The 21,548-nt window shown below is 31.0% G+C and overlaps 2 protein-coding genes across 2 annotated transcripts; one reads left to right on the top strand and one right to left on the bottom strand.

The window, feature by feature from the left end:
- Window positions 1-946: 946 nt before the first annotated feature.
- LOC148568558 (uncharacterized) lies at window positions 947-2,052 on the bottom strand. The gene is made up of 3 exons (XM_088483252.1): window positions 1,765-2,052; window positions 1,565-1,666; window positions 947-1,450 (listed from the first exon to the last, which is right to left on the bottom strand). The coding sequence occupies exons 1-3, from the start codon at window positions 2,050-2,052 to the stop codon at window positions 947-949; spliced, it is 894 nt and encodes a 297-aa protein (XP_088339378.1).
- A 6,143-nt stretch (window positions 2,053-8,195) lies between these two features.
- On the top strand, window positions 8,196-11,891 carry LOC148568557 (uncharacterized). The gene is made up of 5 exons (XM_088484723.1): window positions 8,196-10,471; window positions 10,575-10,871; window positions 10,963-11,091; window positions 11,183-11,727; window positions 11,815-11,891. Exons 1-5 carry the CDS (start codon window positions 8,196-8,198, stop codon window positions 11,889-11,891), a joined length of 3,324 nt encoding a protein of 1,107 aa, XP_088340849.1.
- Window positions 11,892-21,548: the final 9,657 nt, after the last annotated feature.

Below are 21,548 nucleotides of genomic sequence, written 5' to 3'. Positions count from 1 at the left end.
ATGCCTTGATATGTGTGTTAAGTGATTTCAGAGATTACAGGGCAGGAATGGCTCAGAGGATGGAAAGGAAGCATGTACTAGAAATAGGGCTTTTTCGGACGAATTTTGAGACGAAATTGAAATAAATTTCGAACAAATTATAGACAAATTTTTTCTTTCAAACAAAATTGGGACGGATTTTTTTTGTCCCAAAAAGCCTTGTTGCTAATTTAAATTTTGTCTGAAATTTCGTCCGAAATTTTTTTCAGACGATTTTGTGACAGATTTCGAATAGGCATTTATCTGCTAGATTTCTAACTATTATGATGTATTTTAGACGAATTTCAGACAGATTAGCTAACATAAAAACAACGTATTTCAGACAAATTTCAAACAAAAAATATACTTTATTTCAGACAAATTTCTAACGAATTTAGTCAAATATAACAAATTTTTTTCGAACAAATTTTAGACAAATCAAATATTTCTTTTCAATTAAATTTCAGACAAATTTAATTTAAAAGAATTTAAGTATTTGAAACAAATTTCATACAAAACAACCAATTATTTTCGCACAAATTTTCTACAAATTTAATATAATATTTCAAATAATTTTCATACAAAATAATTTGCTATTTAATAGATAAATATTTTAGAAAATAAATTGTATTCGATTTGCTTTCTATATTAAGACCATCATAATCATTTTTTTCATATTACATCATCCAAATTATAAACACATAATAAAATCATGAAAAAGTTAATTACCATAAAAGAGTTAAAAAAATATTTATTATTAAAATACTTTTGTCCATAAATGTAATCAAACTAAAATAAGAAAAAAAATACTTAAACTAAAACAAAGAAAGCCTTTAAAAAGGTCAAATATCATGAATAAAATAAAATGTACTAACTAATTCACCTAAAATTCCTTAATCTAAATCAGAAGAAACATATACTCCAAATATCAATCACTCATGTTATCATCACTAGAGCCTGTCCCAAGCTCATCTTCCGTAGGATCAGACAAGTTTGAAGGAAGTGGGAGATTCAACTTTTTATACAAAGCATGAATTGTCTTTTCAGTAGAACCAATTCTTTTTTGTTGAACTTTTAGTTGACGTCCTTGATCTTTTAACTTGTGCTCAGCATCTTTCAACTTAACCTTTTGCTCTTCATTGATCATTTCTTGCTCCTTTGCTTTTTCTTTCCACATGTGAAGTTCTTGCTCAATATTTAGATTGTCTTTGGATGTCTCTGAACAATTTCTGGAATCCAACTTTGAAGAGAGATCTAAACCAAAAGAACCTAAACCAAAAGCAGCTTTCTTTTTTCCCTTTGTCACAACTTCGTTCCAAACAGTATAATCATTTGGTATATCTAGGCCTTCCTTAGATGCCTCAACATCTCCCTCATTATCCAAGGATAAAGCTACTTGAGAAAGTTCTGTCTTTCGCTTTTTGAATTCACCCTACAAAATCAGTTCATGTTAATCGCAACTAAATATGCCATGAACAAATACTAACATATAGTGAAAATTAGCAGTTGAAAAAAATAAAAAGAAGAACAAATTAGCATCACATACAATGACTTTCTCAGATCTTTCATCAATCCAACTTTTGTCTTTTTTGGTGTGGCATTTAGTATAAACCTCTTCTAGAGAAGGTTTTACTCCCGTAGCTTTCTCCTATAATATAACAGTTTTAATCGATAGGAAAAAAAAGAATAAGAGAACATTGCAAAAATAATAAGAATAAGACTATAAATAAACTATTTTTATCTTACCATTCTGCGTGCATGTTCACCCATAGATATGGAACCACCAGTATGCATAGAACTTCCAGCATTTGATGCTCGATTCACAGTATTTGCTGCTGACCAGTTCTTAAATTTTGAATCTGTAGCAAAATAATGTAATAGTTGACGCCAAACGGGTTCAGGAATATATTTTGGTACATGGTTAGGGTCTTTTGAATAATTGCGTCTCTCCTGATTCATCAACGATCTTAATCGATCACTCCCTTTAATCTCAAAAATTTGACGAATTCTTGCATTGTGTTGAGGTTCCCACATACAATTTTTCTATAAAAGAAAACAAACATATACATTGAATTACCCACTATGTATAATATCAAAATAACAAAAAAAATGATAATAAATACTTACCTTAAATTCAATAAACCACAAATCTCGCATTTGCTCACTAGCATGTCTCCAGGAAGGGCAGAATTCTGAAAATTTGCTTTTAATGGCATTTGTTACATGACGAACAGCAGTACATGGATTAAACCTATAAGAAGTTCAAATAATGAGTAATTACACATGTATTCATAATAAAAACAATATAGAGAGAACATTAAAATAGAAAACTGATTGTTGTACTTACTCATTGCCAAAAGGCTCTATTTTCAAGAGCCCTTCTTGAGTGACAAGTTCACCTTCTTGAGCAAGAGATTCATCTTGATGATTTTCATCCGATGAGTGAGCATGATGTAAATTTCGTTCATTATTAGGAGCATTATCAAATGACTGAGGTTGGATAGGTGAACAATATGGTGATTCAGCTGGTGATTGTGATGGTGATGGTGTATGATCGGCATGGGAAGATAGTAAATTTCTCTTGAATTTTTGTGGTGGCTGCGAAGAAGAGGGTGGTAATGATGAATGCTTTTTAGATACATGTGAAGGAACTGGAGCTCGTGATTTTGTAGGTTTAGGGTGTGAAAGCTTAGTTTTGTGTGCACTAATCACCTCTTTATTACCAGACTTTTGTACTTTAATTGACAAGTGTTTTTTATTTTTTTTAGAACCTGACATCTAAAACAACAAAGATTTATAAGATTACTAAGACATTGCATTTAAATTTCAGTAACATGTACATCATCGAAATAATTAAAAAAATAATAATGTAAAATAATACTTAGCTGCCAAAATAATCAATGAGGATGTAAAATAAAGTGCTACTATGCTTTAGTACTAAACTACTAATATATATGTACACATGAGTATTTTAACAAGTTCATAGTCATAATTGCAACACAGACATAATCAAACTAAATCCAACCAATAAACTATAATCACAATAATATCAATGACAATTATAATTCATAGTCAAAAACTAAAGTCAATTACATCAAATAATCACATAATACAACGCTGGGTGTTTTAACATCAAACTTCCAGTCATAAATACCTTTTTACTCCTTTCTTCATAAGAATGCATGATTATGCCGTAGTCTTCACTAAAATATGTGTGCGTGTAGCTTGTTACTGACTCCCACTTTCTTAAAAGAAGCCATACAAAAGACACAATCAAAAAGTTAACAAACTTAAACAATTCACGAAGGATTCACAACTCTTGAGAAGCGCCTAGAAGAAACAATTTGAATAAAATGCAATTAATTGACTTTATATAGGTTTAAATATTTTTAAAATTAAGGTCCTTTTTTTCTATATATATATTATACTTATATTCCACTACTGCTCATAACTACTCCATTGTACAAGTGCAAATTCCATATTGAAGCCAAAGAATAATATGAAATAATGCAATCAGGAACTATTATTGCTCACAACTATATTAGATAATTCTTATCAATATTTATTACTTATATACATAGATAAACTAAGAATAATATGATGAATGCAATCAAGAAAAGAAAGTCTCATACTTATAAAAAACTATAGATTCAAAACCGGATGAATAAAGTATAAAATTATTGTACGAACAACTCATAATTTGTGAATTTAATATGATTTAATAACAAAACTCTTTTTATTATTAATAAATTTAAAGTATTTTTTATTCAACAACTTAATAATTTATAGTTCTTCTATGTGTTCCTAATATGTTGTTTTTTCTTATAAAAGAAAAAGATAAACACAACTAAAAAGATAAATTCTTCCTAAACTTTTACAGAAAATATTTATCATTTGTACTCTGCCACTCTCTCCATTTCAAACTTCATCTCAATGGATTCTTAAACATTCTTTTTGGCATATAATATTTTTGGCATAAATTATCTCTAACTTGCTCTCCATTTCAATACATTTCAAGACCTTTTGACATAAATAAAATAATTTGTGCCACTTGCCAATTCCAATTCAAGTTCAGGAATTTTTACACTTGCAGTATCAGACTAAAAAAAGAAGATAAGCGTGCAAAAGAATGAAGAATTCATATGTAACAATTATTGAGGGACAATTATATTTTTAGGACTCATACCACAGAAAATCAACAGTTGACAATAGATAAGCGTGCAAAAGAATGAAGAATTCATATGTAAGGTACTACATTTTTTTTACAGGTTTATCTATATAAGTATCATAAAAGCAGTTAACACAGTTGAAAACAGAATACATTGATAGCAGGAAAGCCATTTGTGACAAAAGCTCTTAATAAAACCATCAATTTGAAGCTTCGGAAATACAAAACTTATGATTCAGTCTGCTCATAGCAATTATAGTTTCATTGAAGTATCATAATAAATTAATAACAAATCATAAATAAAATAAAATAGACATTTACAATTTTTGAAAGCAAAACTTCAAAAGAATCCAGGGAGCTGGTTTCTCTTTACTGAAAGCAAAACTTCAAAAAAAACACATTCATTCACCATAAGATACGAAACAAAATAAAATAAAATAAAAGCATGTATAGATCGGTGGAGCATTCCTCCTCTATGGAAGACACCCCACTCACCTCTACTTACCAGATTCTTTTCCTTTCTCACGTCAAGAATTAGGGAAGTGCTTTTTCTATGATTCGCTTGTCGGGAAAAACTCTTCTCTTCGCTATCCAGATCCCAGGCTTTAACTACCTGCACGGAAGCCTTCCCTTACTGGCGCGCTAAGACCGGAAGAGGTGGCCACATGCAGGAGGCAGAACGGTGTGAGCAAAGCAGTGTGAGCGACTGGGGTTGTAGCCTTGAGCGCGACGCACGAGCGTGGAGGTTGCCTGAGGTGTGAGGTCCGAGGCTTGCCTAGCGTTCGTCCCGGAAGATCACCGGCGGCCACAAGCAGGAGGCAGAGCACGATGAAGAAAGTGACCCTAGCTGTGATATGAGAAGGGAGAAGGCACTCTAAATCTGAAATCCCTGGAACCCAAATGGCGGTCTTGATTGAAAATTTTGGATTTTTGGCGCAGGTAAATAAATGGCTTTAAAATAACTATATATAATAAATTTTAAAATTAATATTATATCTACTTTTTACTATCAATTTTAAAAAAGATAAGATTATAACGAAAATATTTAAAATTAATATTATATCTAAATTTTACTTTTAAATTAAAAAAAAAAGATTATAACGAAAATATCCAAAAATAAGTTATGGAATATTGATTTTTAAAAGATAGATATTTTAAAAAATTATATCTAATATTAATTTTAAAGTATTTGAATTAAATTATGTTTTTAAATTTTTGTTACATAATAATCTTAAAAATTAAATATTTAGAAGATCAACATAATTAAATACATATTTTATATTAATGGATAAGATAGATAAGATAAAATAAGATAAGATAATTATTGTCTCAAATTATATAAAGAGGTGTTAAAGACTCCTCAATTATATTACTCATTCCACACACATATACTTTTTAAATATATTCTGTGTTGGAGTATCTTTATAAGTACTCACCCCATCGTTCCAATAAGACAAATTGTCTTAAATCGCAAATTTTCGATCCATCTAACAATCCGTACATAGGTAAATTTTTTTTTAATATCTATCATTATGTGATTTAATGTTTATTATTATAATTTTTCATTATTAATAATTTATTATTTACCGATTAGTTCTTTATTTACTTTATCTTGTTTAGTTGAATTAATAATTTTTAAGATAAAAAGTTATTTGTGTCTTTTTATAAAAAAAAGAATAAAGAATAAAAATTTTTTTAATATCTATCCGAGACAGTTTTTTATACTTTTGTGTCCATTTTTCTACGAAGGACAGTGATTGACACAGGATTTTGAAGGATGGGCATAGACTTTTTTATAAATTTTGTTTTCCTTTGTGTCTATAGATATTTTTTATTATTCCACTATTACCCCTTCTTATTTTTCTTATTGCGTTATGTTCAGAGAGGTACTATTTTCTTCCTGGTCTTTCTTTATCTCTGCGTTCTTTCTTTCTCTTTCTTTCAGGTATTCTCTCCTTTTTGTAGAATTTTTTATTGGACTTCATAATTCCTTCCTTCTTATCGTTCTTACTTCAATACCATTTTAACCTTGTATTATATTATTTGATTTGTAATAAAAATAATGACAAAAATAATTAATCTTAAAACTTTTGAAAATAGTATCAAAGGTAAAATTGATCTTTTAAAATGCTAAAAAATAATTTATAAGTTATAATTGATTTTATATAATTTAAAGAAAAATCAGTTTTTAGATAAAAAAAAACATTAGTTTTCTAAATATTTAATAGATTTTTATGTGTAAAAACTATTTTTTTCATTTAAAAACGAATTCTTTTTTAATACTGATTTTTTATTTAAAATTAGTTTGGCTTATTAACCTAAACAAATTTTTTTATTAATCAAACTCAGATTTATTTTTTTGTTAATCTTAACCATATGTATTGCTACATATAAATATTAAATTTAAAAATAAAATAATTATATTTATAAATTTTATTTTAATATAAATATTATTATATTTTTTTTTATTAAAATTTTTGGCTTCTTCAAACATTTTTTTCAAGTTCTGTCTGTACTCCTATGTCCTCTCATTCTCTATTAAATTAGTTTGTATTTGATGTAGAAAATTTGGAATTACATGGCTATTTTAGTCATTCACTATAATATTTTAGTCTTGTCCATGTGTATCCAAACATAATACTGGACATTACGTTAGTGTCTTGTACATCGTATCCAAATATAATACACAGAATAATTTTTAGTATCTCCATCCTATTGTCTCTGTCTCAGTATCATATCATGTCCTGTCTCTATAAACAAACACAGCCATAAGAATGGAATACTTTTTAAGTTTTAAATTAAATAACGTTAAAAACTTGAAACAATGAACAGTCATATTCAAAACGATGAGATTTATAATACCGTATGATTTAGTAAGGTTCCAGTAGATCTCTTTGAAATTTTATGATTGAACAATTTGAAAAAGTAATGTAATAAAAAAATTTTTTTAAAAATACATATTTTTACTAATATTTTAAAAATATTTAGCTAATTTAAAACAATATAGAACAGAAATAATAAATATTTTGTTAATTTATTTTATTTATAAATATTTGTATTTTATTTTTATATTAAAATAACTATTATTTTTAAATTTTAATAATTTATTTATTAGTTTATATCTATTATATACTACAAGTAATTGTCTCAAAAATGATATTAATAGATATTATATCATTATGAAAAAAAATAAGTGAGTTTATAATTATTATTAAATAAAAATATAATTAATTTAAGAATGAATGAGTTTATAATTAAAATTAAAATAAATTAAGTAGAAGTAAACTATCTGATAAAATATATATATATATATATATATATATATATATATATTATAATTTGCATATACATTAATGAGAGTTAAATCAGCTTAGTGGCATAGAAAGATATTTTTATTGTAAATGACAATGACTTTATCGAATTTGACCGGTTTTTTTGGATTTGACCGATTTTTTGGTCGAAACGGTCGATCTGATTCAATTTTAATAACAATGGATAAGATCTTTGCAAGTTTATTTTTATATTTTTGTATTTTTTAAAATTTTTAAAATTTTTTTATGTTCACTGAAGTATATTTTTATAATTTTTTACATGAATTTTTATTATTCATTGTTGATATAAATTTTTTTATCATTATTATCGATATATATTTTTTTATAGAATAATATTATTATTTTATTTGACTTTGTGTAATTTTTACCTTGTGTTTTTAAAATTAGTATATATTTTATTTATTATTATCATTTTTTCATATTATAAATTTCAACACATACATTTAAGTTTTTTTCCTAAAAAATTATAGTAAAATAGTTCATTTTAATAGTATGATATACTAATTTTTTAATAGTAATATAAATTATCGGTGAAGTGTGGTACATTTTTTTTACATGATTTATTATTTATCAAAATATAATATTATAATTTTGTAACATTAAATTAATTATACTCAGGTTATCTCATAAAAATATAATTTAATTAATCTAATTTTTAATATATTTTATATGTAGATATGGAAATTCCAGAACATCGAAAGTGGATGTACAATAGAAATTTGCCAAATCGAGGAGGATTACGACAGGAATTTGTCAATGGCGTTCGAAATTTTATTGATATAGTTACAAAACAACCTCAATTTGTACTTGAAGGCAATGTACTTAGATGTCCTTGCAACAAACATAAAAATAAGATTTTCTTAACTCCGGATGAGGTTTCATTAGATTTATATAAATATGGTTTCATGCCAAGATACTGGTGTTGGGATTCACATGGAGAGAGTCCTTTGCATTTGAATTTAGATCAAGATAATAATCAAGAAGGTACATGTTCTTCTCCGCATGCTAATGTGCCAATAAGAAATTCGTATGAATCTATGGTGGTTGATGCTGCTGGACCAGAATTTATGAGTCAATTTGAAGAAAACATGGAGGAGCCTCCGAATGCAGAAGCTAAAAAATTTTATGATTTATTACAGTCGGCTCAGCGCCCATTATTTGAGGGATGTATTGATCATTCAGAATTATCAATGGCAGTTAAAATGTTGAGTATAAAAGCTAAAGGGAATGTATCTCAACAAATCTTTGATGATTTCGTGAAAGCTATGAAAGAAGTGATGCCGAAGGATAACTTACTTGTCTCCAATTTTTATGAAGCAAAGAAGCTAGTATCGAAACTTGGCATGGAAAGCAATAAAATTGATTGTTGCATTAATGGTTGTATGCTGTATTACAAGGAGGATGATATACTAAGAAAGGAATGTAAATTTTGTCATTCTCCAAGGTACAAGATAGGTAAAAAGGGTAAACAAGTTCCTTTGAAACGAATGCACTATTTACCACTTATACCTCGTTTAAGAAGACTTTATGCTTCAATGAACACAGCATCTCACATGCGATGGCATTTTGATCACGAGTTTAAAGGAGTTCTTGAGCATCCATCGGATTCAAAAGCATGGAAATATTTTGATAGAAAACATCCACAATTTTCTCAAGAACCACGCAATGTCAGACTAGGATTATGTGCTGATGGATTCACCCCTTTTGGTCAATCCGGTAAACAATATTCATGTTGGCCAATAATTGTCACTCCGTATAACCTGCCTCCTTCTATGTGCATGAAAACTCCTTACATGTTTTTATCCATGATTATCCCTGGTCCTCGTAATCCCAAAACCAGGATTGATGTATACCTGCAGCCCTTGATTGATGAGCTAAAACTACTATGGAAAGATGGCGTTTTAACTTATGATATTCATTCCAAGTCAAATTTTGTAATGCGAGCTGCATTGTTGTGGACTATTAATGATTTTCCTGCATATGGAATGTTGTCTGGATGGATGACAGCAGGCAGGCTAGCATGCCCATACTGTATGGAACGAACCAAGGCATTCCAATTAAAAAATGGGGGAAAGCCATCATGGTTTGACTGCCACAGACAATTCTTGCCAAATAATCACATGTTTAGAAGAAACAAGGATGCATTCTATAAGAATAGAATTGAGAGATCAGAACCTCCTCCAAGATTGACTGGAGATCAAATATGGTATATAGTTCAGAATTATGATAAGATAAGTGATGCTGAGCAACTTGAGATAGAAGGATATGGAAGTACGCATAATTGGACCAAAAGAAGCATATTTTGGGATTTGCCTTATTGGCGTCATAATTTAATCCGTCATAACCTTGATGTAATGCATATTGAGAAGAACGTATTTGATAATATATTCAATACTGTCATGGACATCAAAAAGAAGACTAAAGATAATGTAAAGGCTAGAATGGATCTGTCATTATACTGCAAGCGAAAAAATTTAGAACTGCCAGAACAAAGTGGAGGTAAAATTATAAAACCCAAAGCAAACTACACATTTACCCTCAAGCAAAAGAGGGCAATATGTGAATGGGTGAAAGAGTTAAGGATGCCTGATGGGTATGTTTCAAATTTAGGGAGATGTGTTGACATGAAGGAGGGCAAGTTATATGGAATGAAAAGTCATGATTGTCATATATTTATGGAACGTTTACTGCCAATTGCTTTTAGTTCATTGCCAGAGCAGATATGGAAGCCAATAACAGAGTTAAGTCAATTCTTTCGAGATTTGTGCTCAACATCGTTACGAAAAGATGTTCTAAATAAGCTAGAAGAAAATATTCCAATTGTGCTATGCAAGCTAGAACGTATTTTTCCTCCTGGATTTTTTGACTCAATGGAACATCTACCTATTCATTTGCCATTTGAAGCATTGCTTGGTGGTCCTGTGCAATATAGATGGATGTATCCTTTTGAGAGGTACCTTATTTACACCTCTATATTTACTCTCAAATTTCTTTTTACTATTTTATTAGGTCAACTATTTGTTATTTGATTTTTGTTATGAATTTTTTCATGATAGGTTTCTCCATCATCTTAAGAAAAAGGTCAAGAACAAAGCACATGTTGAAGGATCTATCGTTGAATCATACCTAATTGAGGAGATTTCTTACTTTTGTGAGTACTATTTTAACCAAACTAGCATCGACGCAAAGCAAAATGATGAAGGTGATGATTCAGTTGAGCAAAATTTGTCTATTTTTAATTTGCCTGGTTGTTTTGCTGGAGAATGCAAAACTCGTTATTTAGATGACAAAGAATTCAGTGCAGCCATGAATCATATACTAATAAACTGTGATGAAATTAAGCCATATATTGAGTGAGTATTTATCTTTCTATATATATTCTTACTATTAATAATATTTTCTTATATTAATAATTTTAATTTATTTGAAATTTATGTACTATAGGATCTTTGTGGATTTCATACGCCAAGATCATATAACTTTAAGTGATGAACAAGTTGATCAATTTATTGAAGCGGAGTTTGCAAAATGGTTTAAAAATTATGTAAGTCAACATGATATGATAGTCTTATTGTACACACAATTTTTGGTAGATGACATATTATATTCTAACTTATTGGTTCTTATTTAATACAGGTTCATGATCCTTTAAATAATGTGACAGATTCGAATATTCATTCCTTGGCATGGGTCCTATCTACAAAGTCAATGGCTTCAAGTTTCACACAAGATCTCACTCAAGTGGAAAGTCAACTCAGAATTATGGAATATGTGTCAAAGGCACAGGTTATGGTGAATATGAAAATGATTTCTATGGCCAGCTTAATGAAATTATTCAAGTTGAGTATACTGGGCTACCACTAAAAAGAGTTGTACTATTTAAATGTGAATGGTTTGATCCCACAATTGGCAAAGGAACAAAGGTAAACAAAGAGTATGGAATCATACAGATTCGAAAGAATCGACGATATGGTAAATATGATCCGTTTATCATTGCACATAAAGCAATTCAAGTATATTTTGCACCTCATCCAATGAGCAACACCAAGGAAAAAGCAGAATGGTGGTTTGTATTCAAGACTAAAGCAAGAGGTGAGATTGAGATTGAAACAACGGAGGATTTTGCATATCAAGAAGATGGCACAAATCAATCTAACAATCATATCTCAAATGATATTGACATTACTGTTGATTTACTGGATACCAATAGTACAAGATATGAAGAAGAAGAAGAAGAAGAAGAAGAAGAAGAAGAAGATGATGATGATGATGATGATGAGCCACTTGGGGATAAAGACGAAGATATGGATGAGGATGAGAACGAAGACGAGGACGACGACGAGAACAATGAGGATGAAGATCAAAATGAATAGTATGAAAAAGTCCACTAAGAAATGTATTTATTTGTATTTTTTTAAATTTTTAATATACTACAATCTTATGAAAAAGTATATGACTTTTTTATTTTACGTGATTTTTTTATTATATTTTATTTTTACTATTTTTTTTAGAAGATTGGATATAATTTATTGAGAAAGTCTAGGAGCTAGCACTTTTATTAAAATTTGGCCAGCATTTAATCATTAAAGGAAAAATGAGTAATTGTCCACCATTAGATGTAATCTTACACCATTAAAAACACTACTGATGACTAATTGATGGTTACAAATCACAAAATCTGTTGACCCCTAGCACTCTTCTAATTTATTTTTAAAATTTTTATATATGTAATTCTTTGATACACTTTATCTTAAATTTGTTAAAAAATTAAAATTTGAATTATTATAACGTAAATAATTAAAAGAATAAATTAAAAAATAATATGAGGTAACTAAAAAAATCAAAATTAAATATAAGATGGTTTAAAAAATTTGTATGAGAAATTTAATATTAAGTATAATAAAAATAAAAGAATAAAAAAAAAGAAGATAGAGTATATAAAAAAGTCAAACATAATATACAATGATAGAAAAAAAAACTAATATAGTCAATTTAGTTCTAAAATTTAGGATTGAATAAGTATATTTGTTAAATTTTTTTTATTTAGTACTGAGTACGTACTACCTGAATTAAAAGAGTTACGGTGAATAATAATTTACTAGTCTTATATTTTAATGGTTGATCTATAATGATTCAATTAATTATTTTAAGATTGTAATTTACTTCATATTTGATATTATATAAAAATAAATTATTAACTTAATAAAAAATTAAATGATTTTTTTATTTTTTAAAATATTTAAAAATATATTTTAAAAATAAACCAACTAAATTTCATGGTAACCCCACCAAAAGTATCCATTTCGTTGGCGCCAGCACAAAATGACTTCCCCCACCGGAAGTTCCAATTCGTGTGCGCCTCTCCTGAGATGATGACACTAAATCCATTTCACGGGTGCTTTGCGAACAATGGCCTGCGCATTCTTGTAAAGCTTTCTCTGCATGCGTATTATGAGAATTAATTTTTTTATTTACTTATTTATATAAAAAAAGCCTGCATAAATAAGCGCTAACGTACCTATTAATCCAATTTTAAAAAATATGTATAATAATAAATAAGATGTTAATTGGTATGATGATTATTTCATATTTTGAACAAGAGGTTTTGGAGTTGAAAGGTGCAAAAAAAACGGTACCTTTTTATAAGTTATATATAATTAAGGTTATTTTAGGGAAAAAAACTTTATTTTAGAATAGTAAAAATATTTGGAACAAATCATAGACTAATTTAAAATATAAATAATATTTTTATACTAAATTTTAAAAGTTTTTAATAAATATTTGAAATCTATTTGAAAATTGATGAACTTTCAAACGGAATTTACAAATGATGCTATTTTTGTCTCAAATTTGTGGGAAAAAATTTTGTCTACTTCGAAGGGTTAGTTATAGTAAAAGCATTTAAGACTAATTATAGACAAATTTGGGATAGAATTAACATTTTTCAAAATGCGTCCCAAATCCGTCTGAAGTTATTGCGCATATTCAGATGGAATACGGACGAATTATAGTTTTTGTCCAAAATGTGTTGCTAATCTGTATGAAATTTTTGGCGCCATCTAAAAAAAATTTGGCGCCAAAATTTGGGACAAAATTTAGACAAATTTAGGACAGAATATATTATTTCAATATCTCCACTAAAAATTGTTCAACATTTGTCTCAAATTTGTCCGAAATGAAAAAGTCATTCGGACGGAATAAATTTCGTTTAAAATTTTTGTCCGAAAAAGCCCGATTTCTAGTAGTGAACTAAGTCTAGACTTCCAATTTCTTATACCTTGCCAAGAGTTTATTTTATTATTATTATTTTATTTTACTTGTCATATAACATATTCCCACCTTACTTCCAAAACCCCCAATTTACAATCTTCATAACCAATAATAAGAACATACTTCCCTGCAATTCCTTGAGAAGACGACCCGAGGTTTGAATACTCGGTTATCAATTTTAAAGGGGTTTGTTACTTGTGACAACCAAAATTTTTGTAAGAAAGGTTGATTGCTTAGTTTAGTAACTATACTTGCAACGAGAGTTTACTATAACTTCTAAACCATCAATCTTCAGTTCTTCATATAGCCTCACCAAGAAAGCCAGCTTCGAGAATTTCGCGCATCCCGGATACAATTCCTGCTCTCCATCCTCAAGTAGCTCCTCAAAATGACGGGCCACGTGACAAGGTTTGTTGTACAAATATGGCAACTCTTTGGCATCCCCCTCAAAATCTTTGTTGCTCGAGTCATCTTCATCGGCAACAAAACCTGGAAAGTTGAATGCCTCATGAACCATGTCGCGCATTGGATCTCGGTAGACGCTACCAGGGTCAGCTTCTTGTGTCTCAGTAGAACTCTCTCCTACGCGTCTCTCTCCGTGATGTAACCAAAAAGTATACTTAGCAGGAAACGGTTTTAACAGCAGATGATCATAAGCGTCCTCTCTAGTTTGGAATAGCCAGAACCCACACGAAGGACATGGACAATGTATCATCCCATCGGATGATGCATTCGCAAATGCGATGTCCAAAAATTTGTTCAAGCCGGCCTTGTATTCGACACTACCTCGTGGCCTGCACTTTTAAAAAATTACTGGAAGAAATAATTTTCTGGTTCCAAAGCCAAAAAATGAAATGGAAAGGAAGAGCTTCCTTTAAAAAAAAGGGGGAGGAACATAAGTTAGAGTGTAAAAATATAAAACACAAAAATATAAATAGCATATCACATAGTACAAAAAAAAAAAACAAAGCCTCTGAATCTATTTCCCGTCTTCCAAATTGCCTTTTCATTTTGCGGTATCCTTATTTATTAGATTTTCAGTGATACACCCTAGATAATCAAACTACTCTATTACGGAATATTAACTAATATATAGTTAATTAAGTTCACAGCATATTTGGAAAATCATGGATCTCTCTTGAACTAAACTAACAGGACTTGATGATAACTAACTAACTCTAAATATAAACCACTAAGCTCGCTGTATGTTACGGAATCATCCAAAGAAAAGTAGTTATGACAACCTAAAATTATGTGCTTTATATGTTGTTTTTTTTAGTCTAAGGGTGGAAACAAGAAATTAAAATGCTCTCTTTACATCGCTTATAAGATTTGTTGACATCAGCTGGTGTCGGTTGGTGTACATGTTTGGTGCATGTGCTTGTATGCAAATATTACAAATCATGTAACAAACAATGAAATTACTATTTACCCTCGTCCAAAAGATAAAATCTCATTCATAATCCACAGATAATCATGAAGAACAATCAAGAGGAGGGTCAAAAGACTAAATAAGAGGATTTTGAAGCTTAATTTGGTTCTCAGAAATTTATATACATCATTTATGATCATTTATATATATACTAACTGTACATGTCATTGAGATAAATCAAGGTTCCTGATATGAGAACTGTAACGAATTCATCATACAAATCATTAATCATAGTAAAAAATATAAGGAAATGGCTAATGCATGTGGGAAGTGAGATCCCCAAAGATATTGTGGCCACTGTATGTTACATAAAGAAAGCCATATTCATCCTTCTCTTCATATATGGTAGACATAATTGCTCCTGTAGGAGGAAGTACATTGTCCACTAAAATAAAGATGGCCTTTTCAGCACTTAACTATTGATATTATTACCAAAAGAGTATAACTAATACTCCACCTTAAATTTATCATTTATCAGCTGAATAAATAAAATCAATGACCATGATAACTGGATAAGAACTAAGATGTAAATACACAATTCAAATGCAGTTCAACAAGAATTAATTCAGGTCCTATCACAATATAAAGAAGCATATCAAGTGAAGAAAAATATAGTAACAAGTCTAATCAGCAGCTTTATTATATCATCGTTCATATATTAATATCAACCAAAGTTGATGTAAAATATTTCATTTGTAAGTAGCATACCGCTGAACTATCCTCAACTAAACCATTGGAAAACCGACAACACTTGGTCATAAAAAGTGAACACAATTTGATTAGTATACCCCAAAATAGCTCCACTAGTCATATTATATACACCTTGCTGTGTTATGTTTAGACCAACCAGACCAAAATTTCCTCACTTTCAACTTAATATAAGGCTACATAAACAGCTCCACTAGTCATATTATATTACCAAATCAAAGATTAATACTAAAGCGAACAAAATAGTACAAATTGAAGTAATTAATTACCAATTTGAAATATAATAAGTGCTAGAACTCCAACACAATCTTAGGGAACAACCTCGGTCAATGAAGTAACAGAAAAGAGAAACTCAGTAAGGTCTTGAACAGAATACTGATTTTTGTGCTAAGGTCTTAAACAGAGCAAGAGGGAACAAAAATGTGATTAACAAAACACAAAAGCTAAACTTAGTAACTAAGAATTCTGAAGCAGGAATATGGGGGTTATAACATTACTTCTTAGCATGAAAATATTTATACAAAGATAGGGGATAGCAGGAAATATTTAAGGGATAAAGGGCAAGGGGATAAAGGAAATATTTTTAACTAGGCCAATGTTGCAACTTAGTCATTTCAGCATTTTTCTTTACTCTTAACATTGACTTCATTTGGTAGCTTGGGCCTTTCGATTGTGAATAGTAGCAGGAGCTGTGTTGTTTGTAGATATAGTTTTTAATTGGTAAGTGTATTGGGATGAGAAATAAGTAGTAATGGGATAACAGGAACTGAGAAACAAGAGTAATAATCTAAAGAGTGTACTATGCTATAGATGATAGAATACTTGAATTCTTTGCAAAGATAACAGTCCTACACATATCAACTTTGGAACTCAAACTTTACATATGCAGCTGATGCTAATCCAGCCATTCCAGTCTCAACGTTCATGCAATCTAACCTTGCCGGTATTAGCCACCACCACCATGAGACCAACTCTTACATCTCAACTTTGTACTGGTTTCTTATTCATCAGCAATCCAAGTTTTTATCACATCTCTTATGAGTGTATTGCCAAAACTAAGAGCTTTGGATAGATATAGTATTCAAATTCAAACAAGTCTTTTGTTTCATTGATATTTGATAATAGGATTCATTATTTTGGACTATAATTCTAGATATAATTGATACAAATTATCTGCTTCTAGTTTGAGGGCTCATCAAATTCATTAACTTACATACTTCAAATTTTGGATGGTAGGTTTTGCTACATGGAAAAAGGAGTTGTCACTCCCAATTTATTTCTATGGCTTCTCGTTTCGGACGACATTGTTGAAAAACTACGCCACAGACCTTTGATTTACCATTTTAGATACCAGTTAAATTTAGTGAAAAAAAAAGGAAAAAATTCATATGCGAGACAGAGCTAACATACGAAGAACAAGCTAGAACCTTACTTAAAAAGAGGGGTTTTGTACATACCTTTACTATAACCCACAAATCTGGTCAACGATGGATCCACCTGCAACGGGAAGCGCTGGGCAGCTGTTAGTGGTGTCCGGAGGAGAACGGCTGCAGGGATGCACGCGGGGAGATGTGTTTCGTGCCTCTTCCCCTTATGGTTTGCGCGATGAAGACTCTAAGCTACAGACACAGATTGGGGAATGGTAGAGCAGGGAAGAGATTCGCGCGCTCTGCACTCTCCTTTGGCGGGTTTCTCAGATAGGCGAAGTTGGGTTATTATACTGGTTCATGTTTTCGAATTAGCGGCGGGCTTGGTGGGTTCGACCCAAAATCAGATTGATTCCGCGTCGGAGGGCTAATTTGATGATGAATCGCAGCAATCCACCCTTACTTGCTGCGTCTTGTGAAACCGCAGGAAGTTCGGCACTGGCATCCTCCGCGTCTGTTACAGTGTACTGTTGATGAGCCATTTTCTACAAATTTTTGAAGTTGCTATAAGTATTATGGAGGTAGCAAGGGAGGTTGCTTGTAACTTTTATGTTTAAAATTATTTTTAAAGTTGGTGCCCTTGATTTTGATGCATGCGCATCTTTAGTATTTTTTCTTTTTAATTTCAAGTGATTTATTAAGAATTTCTGTTAAATAATTAATGAATTTAAGGTTAGAATGAATATTACTTTGATTAGTTGAATTTCATTGATTATAGGAAGTTTTAGAAGGAAGACAGAAAGAAACAGAACATAAAGAAGGATGGAGAGCAACAAACAGAAAGCGCTCTGTGAAGGACAGAAAGCTCACTGGAAGGAGAAGGTGATTGGCGTAGAACGTGGACAATATGGCGTACTACGTGAAGGAAGATAAATTACGCACACACATATGCGTACGCACAAATAACTATCATTTACCATTTCACATAGTACGTGGGCAATCTCACGTACTACATAGTCAATGTGTCTGTGTGCGCATGCACAATAAGGGAAATTTTGACGAGTGTGCGTACGCACATATATGTGGGTACGCACAAGTTGGCTTTCATGTATAACGTGGAATTTCTCACGTATAACGTGAAGGAAGAAAAGGGGAGGCAACATTTGAAAAAAGTGGCTCACGTACAACGTAGCCTATTTCACGTTGTACGTGAGCCCAAGAAAGTGTATTTCCAAGCTAAAATGTACTTCACGTATAACGCAGTACAAGCCACGTACTACTTGGGATTTGATGCCCCTCCCAGATTTCAATTCAAGATCAACTTTTCTCTAATTTTTCAACCTTCTGGAAGATCAATCACAAGCCCATTGATGATGACATTAATTGAACATTACAAGGAGATACAGATTGGAAGTTATGCTAGAGAAAATCATTAATTAGATAGATTTGATTCTGTTTAAGATTTGAATTTGAATAAAATTAGGGTAGTATTTAAGGAGAAGTCAGACACTTTGTTTGGGGCTTCTCTCTTCTTCGGCACTTTGGAGTTTTATTTTCTTAAGGATTTGAAGATCGAACATGAGTTTCTAATTCTCGTCAGTTAAGGTTAGGAGCTCTGTTAGTTCTATAGATTAATGCAATAACTTTTCTACTTTTAATTGATGCAATTGATTTCTTTTTAAGAAACCGTTTTCGTTCTTCATCTAAAAGGGTTTGAATATGTTGAGAAACAATTCTTCTCTGATTTGAATTCGTTTAACCTCTTAGAAAAGTTGATTAATTGAATTAAGCTTGAAAACTGATTCTCATAATTCTTAAGTTTTGAAACTAGATTGATAAGTGACATAAAATCAGCTAGGTTAAGTTCTTATGAATTGTGTGGTTTTATAAAGCAGAGATGTGCTTACCTCTTTTCTTAATTAAGTGACAAAGGGATTAACGTTTGATTAGGTTAAAGAGAAATTAAATTACCAAGAGATTGGGATTTAATTACTAACGATTTGCCATAAAAGAATCGTTGCATGATTAGAGTAGAAAGGGAAAAGTGTTAATCCGGATGTCTAATATTTCTGAAACCTTAACTTTTTCAATTATACATCTTTTTTCACACTCACTGTTTGTTTCGTTCAATTGCTGTTTATGTTCAAAGGCTTTCAAAACTTTAATGTGCTAGTCTGACAAGATTAATCGGTTGATTTTTCTTGCTTAATCTGTTAATCCTCGTGGGATCGACCCGGTGCACTTGCCGGTGTTTTGTGGATTGTGAAATTCGTATAAAGTTTTTGGCACCATTGTTGGGGATTAATCGTGGTTAACAAACTACCAATCAATTGATTACCTAGATTAGACATTTTTATTTTTTTATGGTTACATTTTAATTTCCCCTAGGAAATCTCTTCACACAGTGAAGGGAGTTACAACTTGATTTTCTTGTTGTTTTTGTCTATGCAGAATAACAAGGATAAAGAACTACTTCAGTATGATCCCAAAATCGAAAGAACTCTTTGGCGACAGAGAAAACAAACTAGAAATTAAAGAGTTGAAGAAGAGATTGAAAAGGTAGTTGAAGAAGGATTTCTGGACAAGACATGGCAGATAACAATACTGTCAACATCCCTCCACTCAGGAGAACTCTCGGATCTTACACTAATCCGAATCCAGGGAGTTGTGGAAGTAGCATTGTGACACCTACTGTCAATGCTAACAATTTTAAACTGAAACCGCAGCTTGTTATATTGGTTCAGCGAAATTATCAGTTCAGTGGGAGCTCGTAGAAAGATCTGAATTTGTTTATCTCTAATTTCCTATAAATTTTGACATGGTCAAGACAAATGGCATCCTGGCTGAAGTATACCGATTATTTCTCTTTCCTTTTGCTATGAGAGACCGGGCTAAGTAATGGCTAGATAATCAGCGCAAGGAGAGCATAGCCACATGGGAGGACTTGGTCACCAAGTTCCTAAACAAGTTCTTCCCACCTTAGAGGTTGACTAAGCTCAGACCCGACATTCAAACCTTCAGACAACATGAAGGAGAGTCCCTTTACGAAGCTTGGGAGAGGTACAAGAAGATGCTCAGAAAGTGCCCTCAAGATATGTTCTCTGACTGGGTCCAACTTCATATATTTTATGATGGGATCACTCTCGCCTCACGAGTTTCACTGGATAACTCGGTTGGAGGATCTTTGCATATGAAGAAAACTACTGATAACAGATGAGCAATCAACTTAAAGAAGTTTAACTCGAGGTACATTGGGCCGTCTGATGTGTTAGAACAAATTGAACCGATGGTATATCAAGTGAATCTACTACCGTATCTTTCAAACCTGCACAACGTATTAGATAAACCACTATTTTATGGTTTATCTTGTGCTCAATTGAATAGTTTTTATCAAGTCTTTGCACACTTATTCATACTAATCACATGTTTTACATTTTCCTTCCTGATTTTGTGCTATGAGTGAAAACATGTTTCTTTGACCTTAATTTTATTAATTTTAATCCTTCCTTTAGACCATTCGATACCATGATATGTGTGTTAAGGAATGGCTTAGAGGATGGAAAGGAAGCATGCAAAAATGGAAGGAATACAAGAAGTTGAGGAAATTGCTAAGCTGTCCAGCCTGACCTCCTCACACTCAAACGGTCATAACTTGAGCTACAAAGGTCCAAATGATGCGGTTCCAGTTGCGTTGGAAAGCTAAAGTCCGGGGCTTTGAAATGATATATAATTTACTATAGTTTCCGTACAGATAAGCGACACGAACGCGTGCTCCATGCGGATGCATCGCAGTAACAAAATCAGCGTGACAAAATTCGCAATCAGCGATTTCTGGGCTGCTTCTGGCCCAGTTTTCGGCCCAGAAAGCACAGATTAGAGGCTATAAAGTGGGGGAATCCATTCATTCATGAATCATACTTTCATAATTCATAATTTTAGGTTTTAGATGTAGCTTTTAGAGAGAGAGAGAGGCTCTCTCCTCCTCTTAGGATTTAGGATTTAGATTTAGATTTTTAGGATTATGATTCCTCTCAGTTTATGGTTATTTCTTCATTCCAGGTTCAATGTTCTTTAATTTATGTTTCTCTTTTACTTTTAGATACTCTAAATGCTATTTGTTAATTATTTATTTTGCCAAATTGGCTTATGAATCTTTCCATGTTAGATTTGAATATTCTATTTAATATAATTCGAGGTATTTCAGATTTAAGATTTCTTTTTTTTATTTATGTTACTGCTGCTTCTCATCTGAC

This window comes from Arachis ipaensis, chromosome B4 (genome assembly GCF_059453495.1).
Source record: "Arachis ipaensis isolate K30076 ecotype BB chromosome B4, ASM5945349v1, whole genome shotgun sequence".
Lineage (NCBI taxonomy): Eukaryota > Viridiplantae > Streptophyta > Magnoliopsida > Fabales > Fabaceae > Arachis > Arachis ipaensis.
Note: the sequence above shows the minus strand (reverse complement) of the source record. Positions and strands in the feature narration are given on the sequence as shown.

Excerpts from the sequence above, each read along its gene's own strand:
- LOC148568558 (XM_088483252.1), bottom strand. The coding sequence starts at position 2,052 with ATGTGGGAACCTCAACACAATGCAAGAATTCGTCAAATTTTTGAGATT. Across the intron at positions 1,667-1,764 it reads GTGAACATGCACGCAGAATG|GAGAAAGCTACGGGAGTAAA; the intron begins GTAAGATAAAAA and ends GTTATATTATAG. Across the intron at positions 1,451-1,564 it reads AAAGATCTGAGAAAGTCATT|GGTGAATTCAAAAAGCGAAA; the intron begins GTATGTGATGCT and ends CTGATTTTGTAG.
- LOC148568557 (XM_088484723.1), top strand. The coding sequence starts at position 8,196 with ATGGAAATTCCAGAACATCGAAAGTGGATGTACAATAGAAATTTGCCA. Across the intron at positions 10,472-10,574 it reads TGGATGTATCCTTTTGAGAG|GTTTCTCCATCATCTTAAGA; the intron begins GTACCTTATTTA and ends TTTTCATGATAG. Across the intron at positions 10,872-10,962 it reads GAAATTAAGCCATATATTGA|GATCTTTGTGGATTTCATAC; the intron begins GTGAGTATTTAT and ends TATGTACTATAG.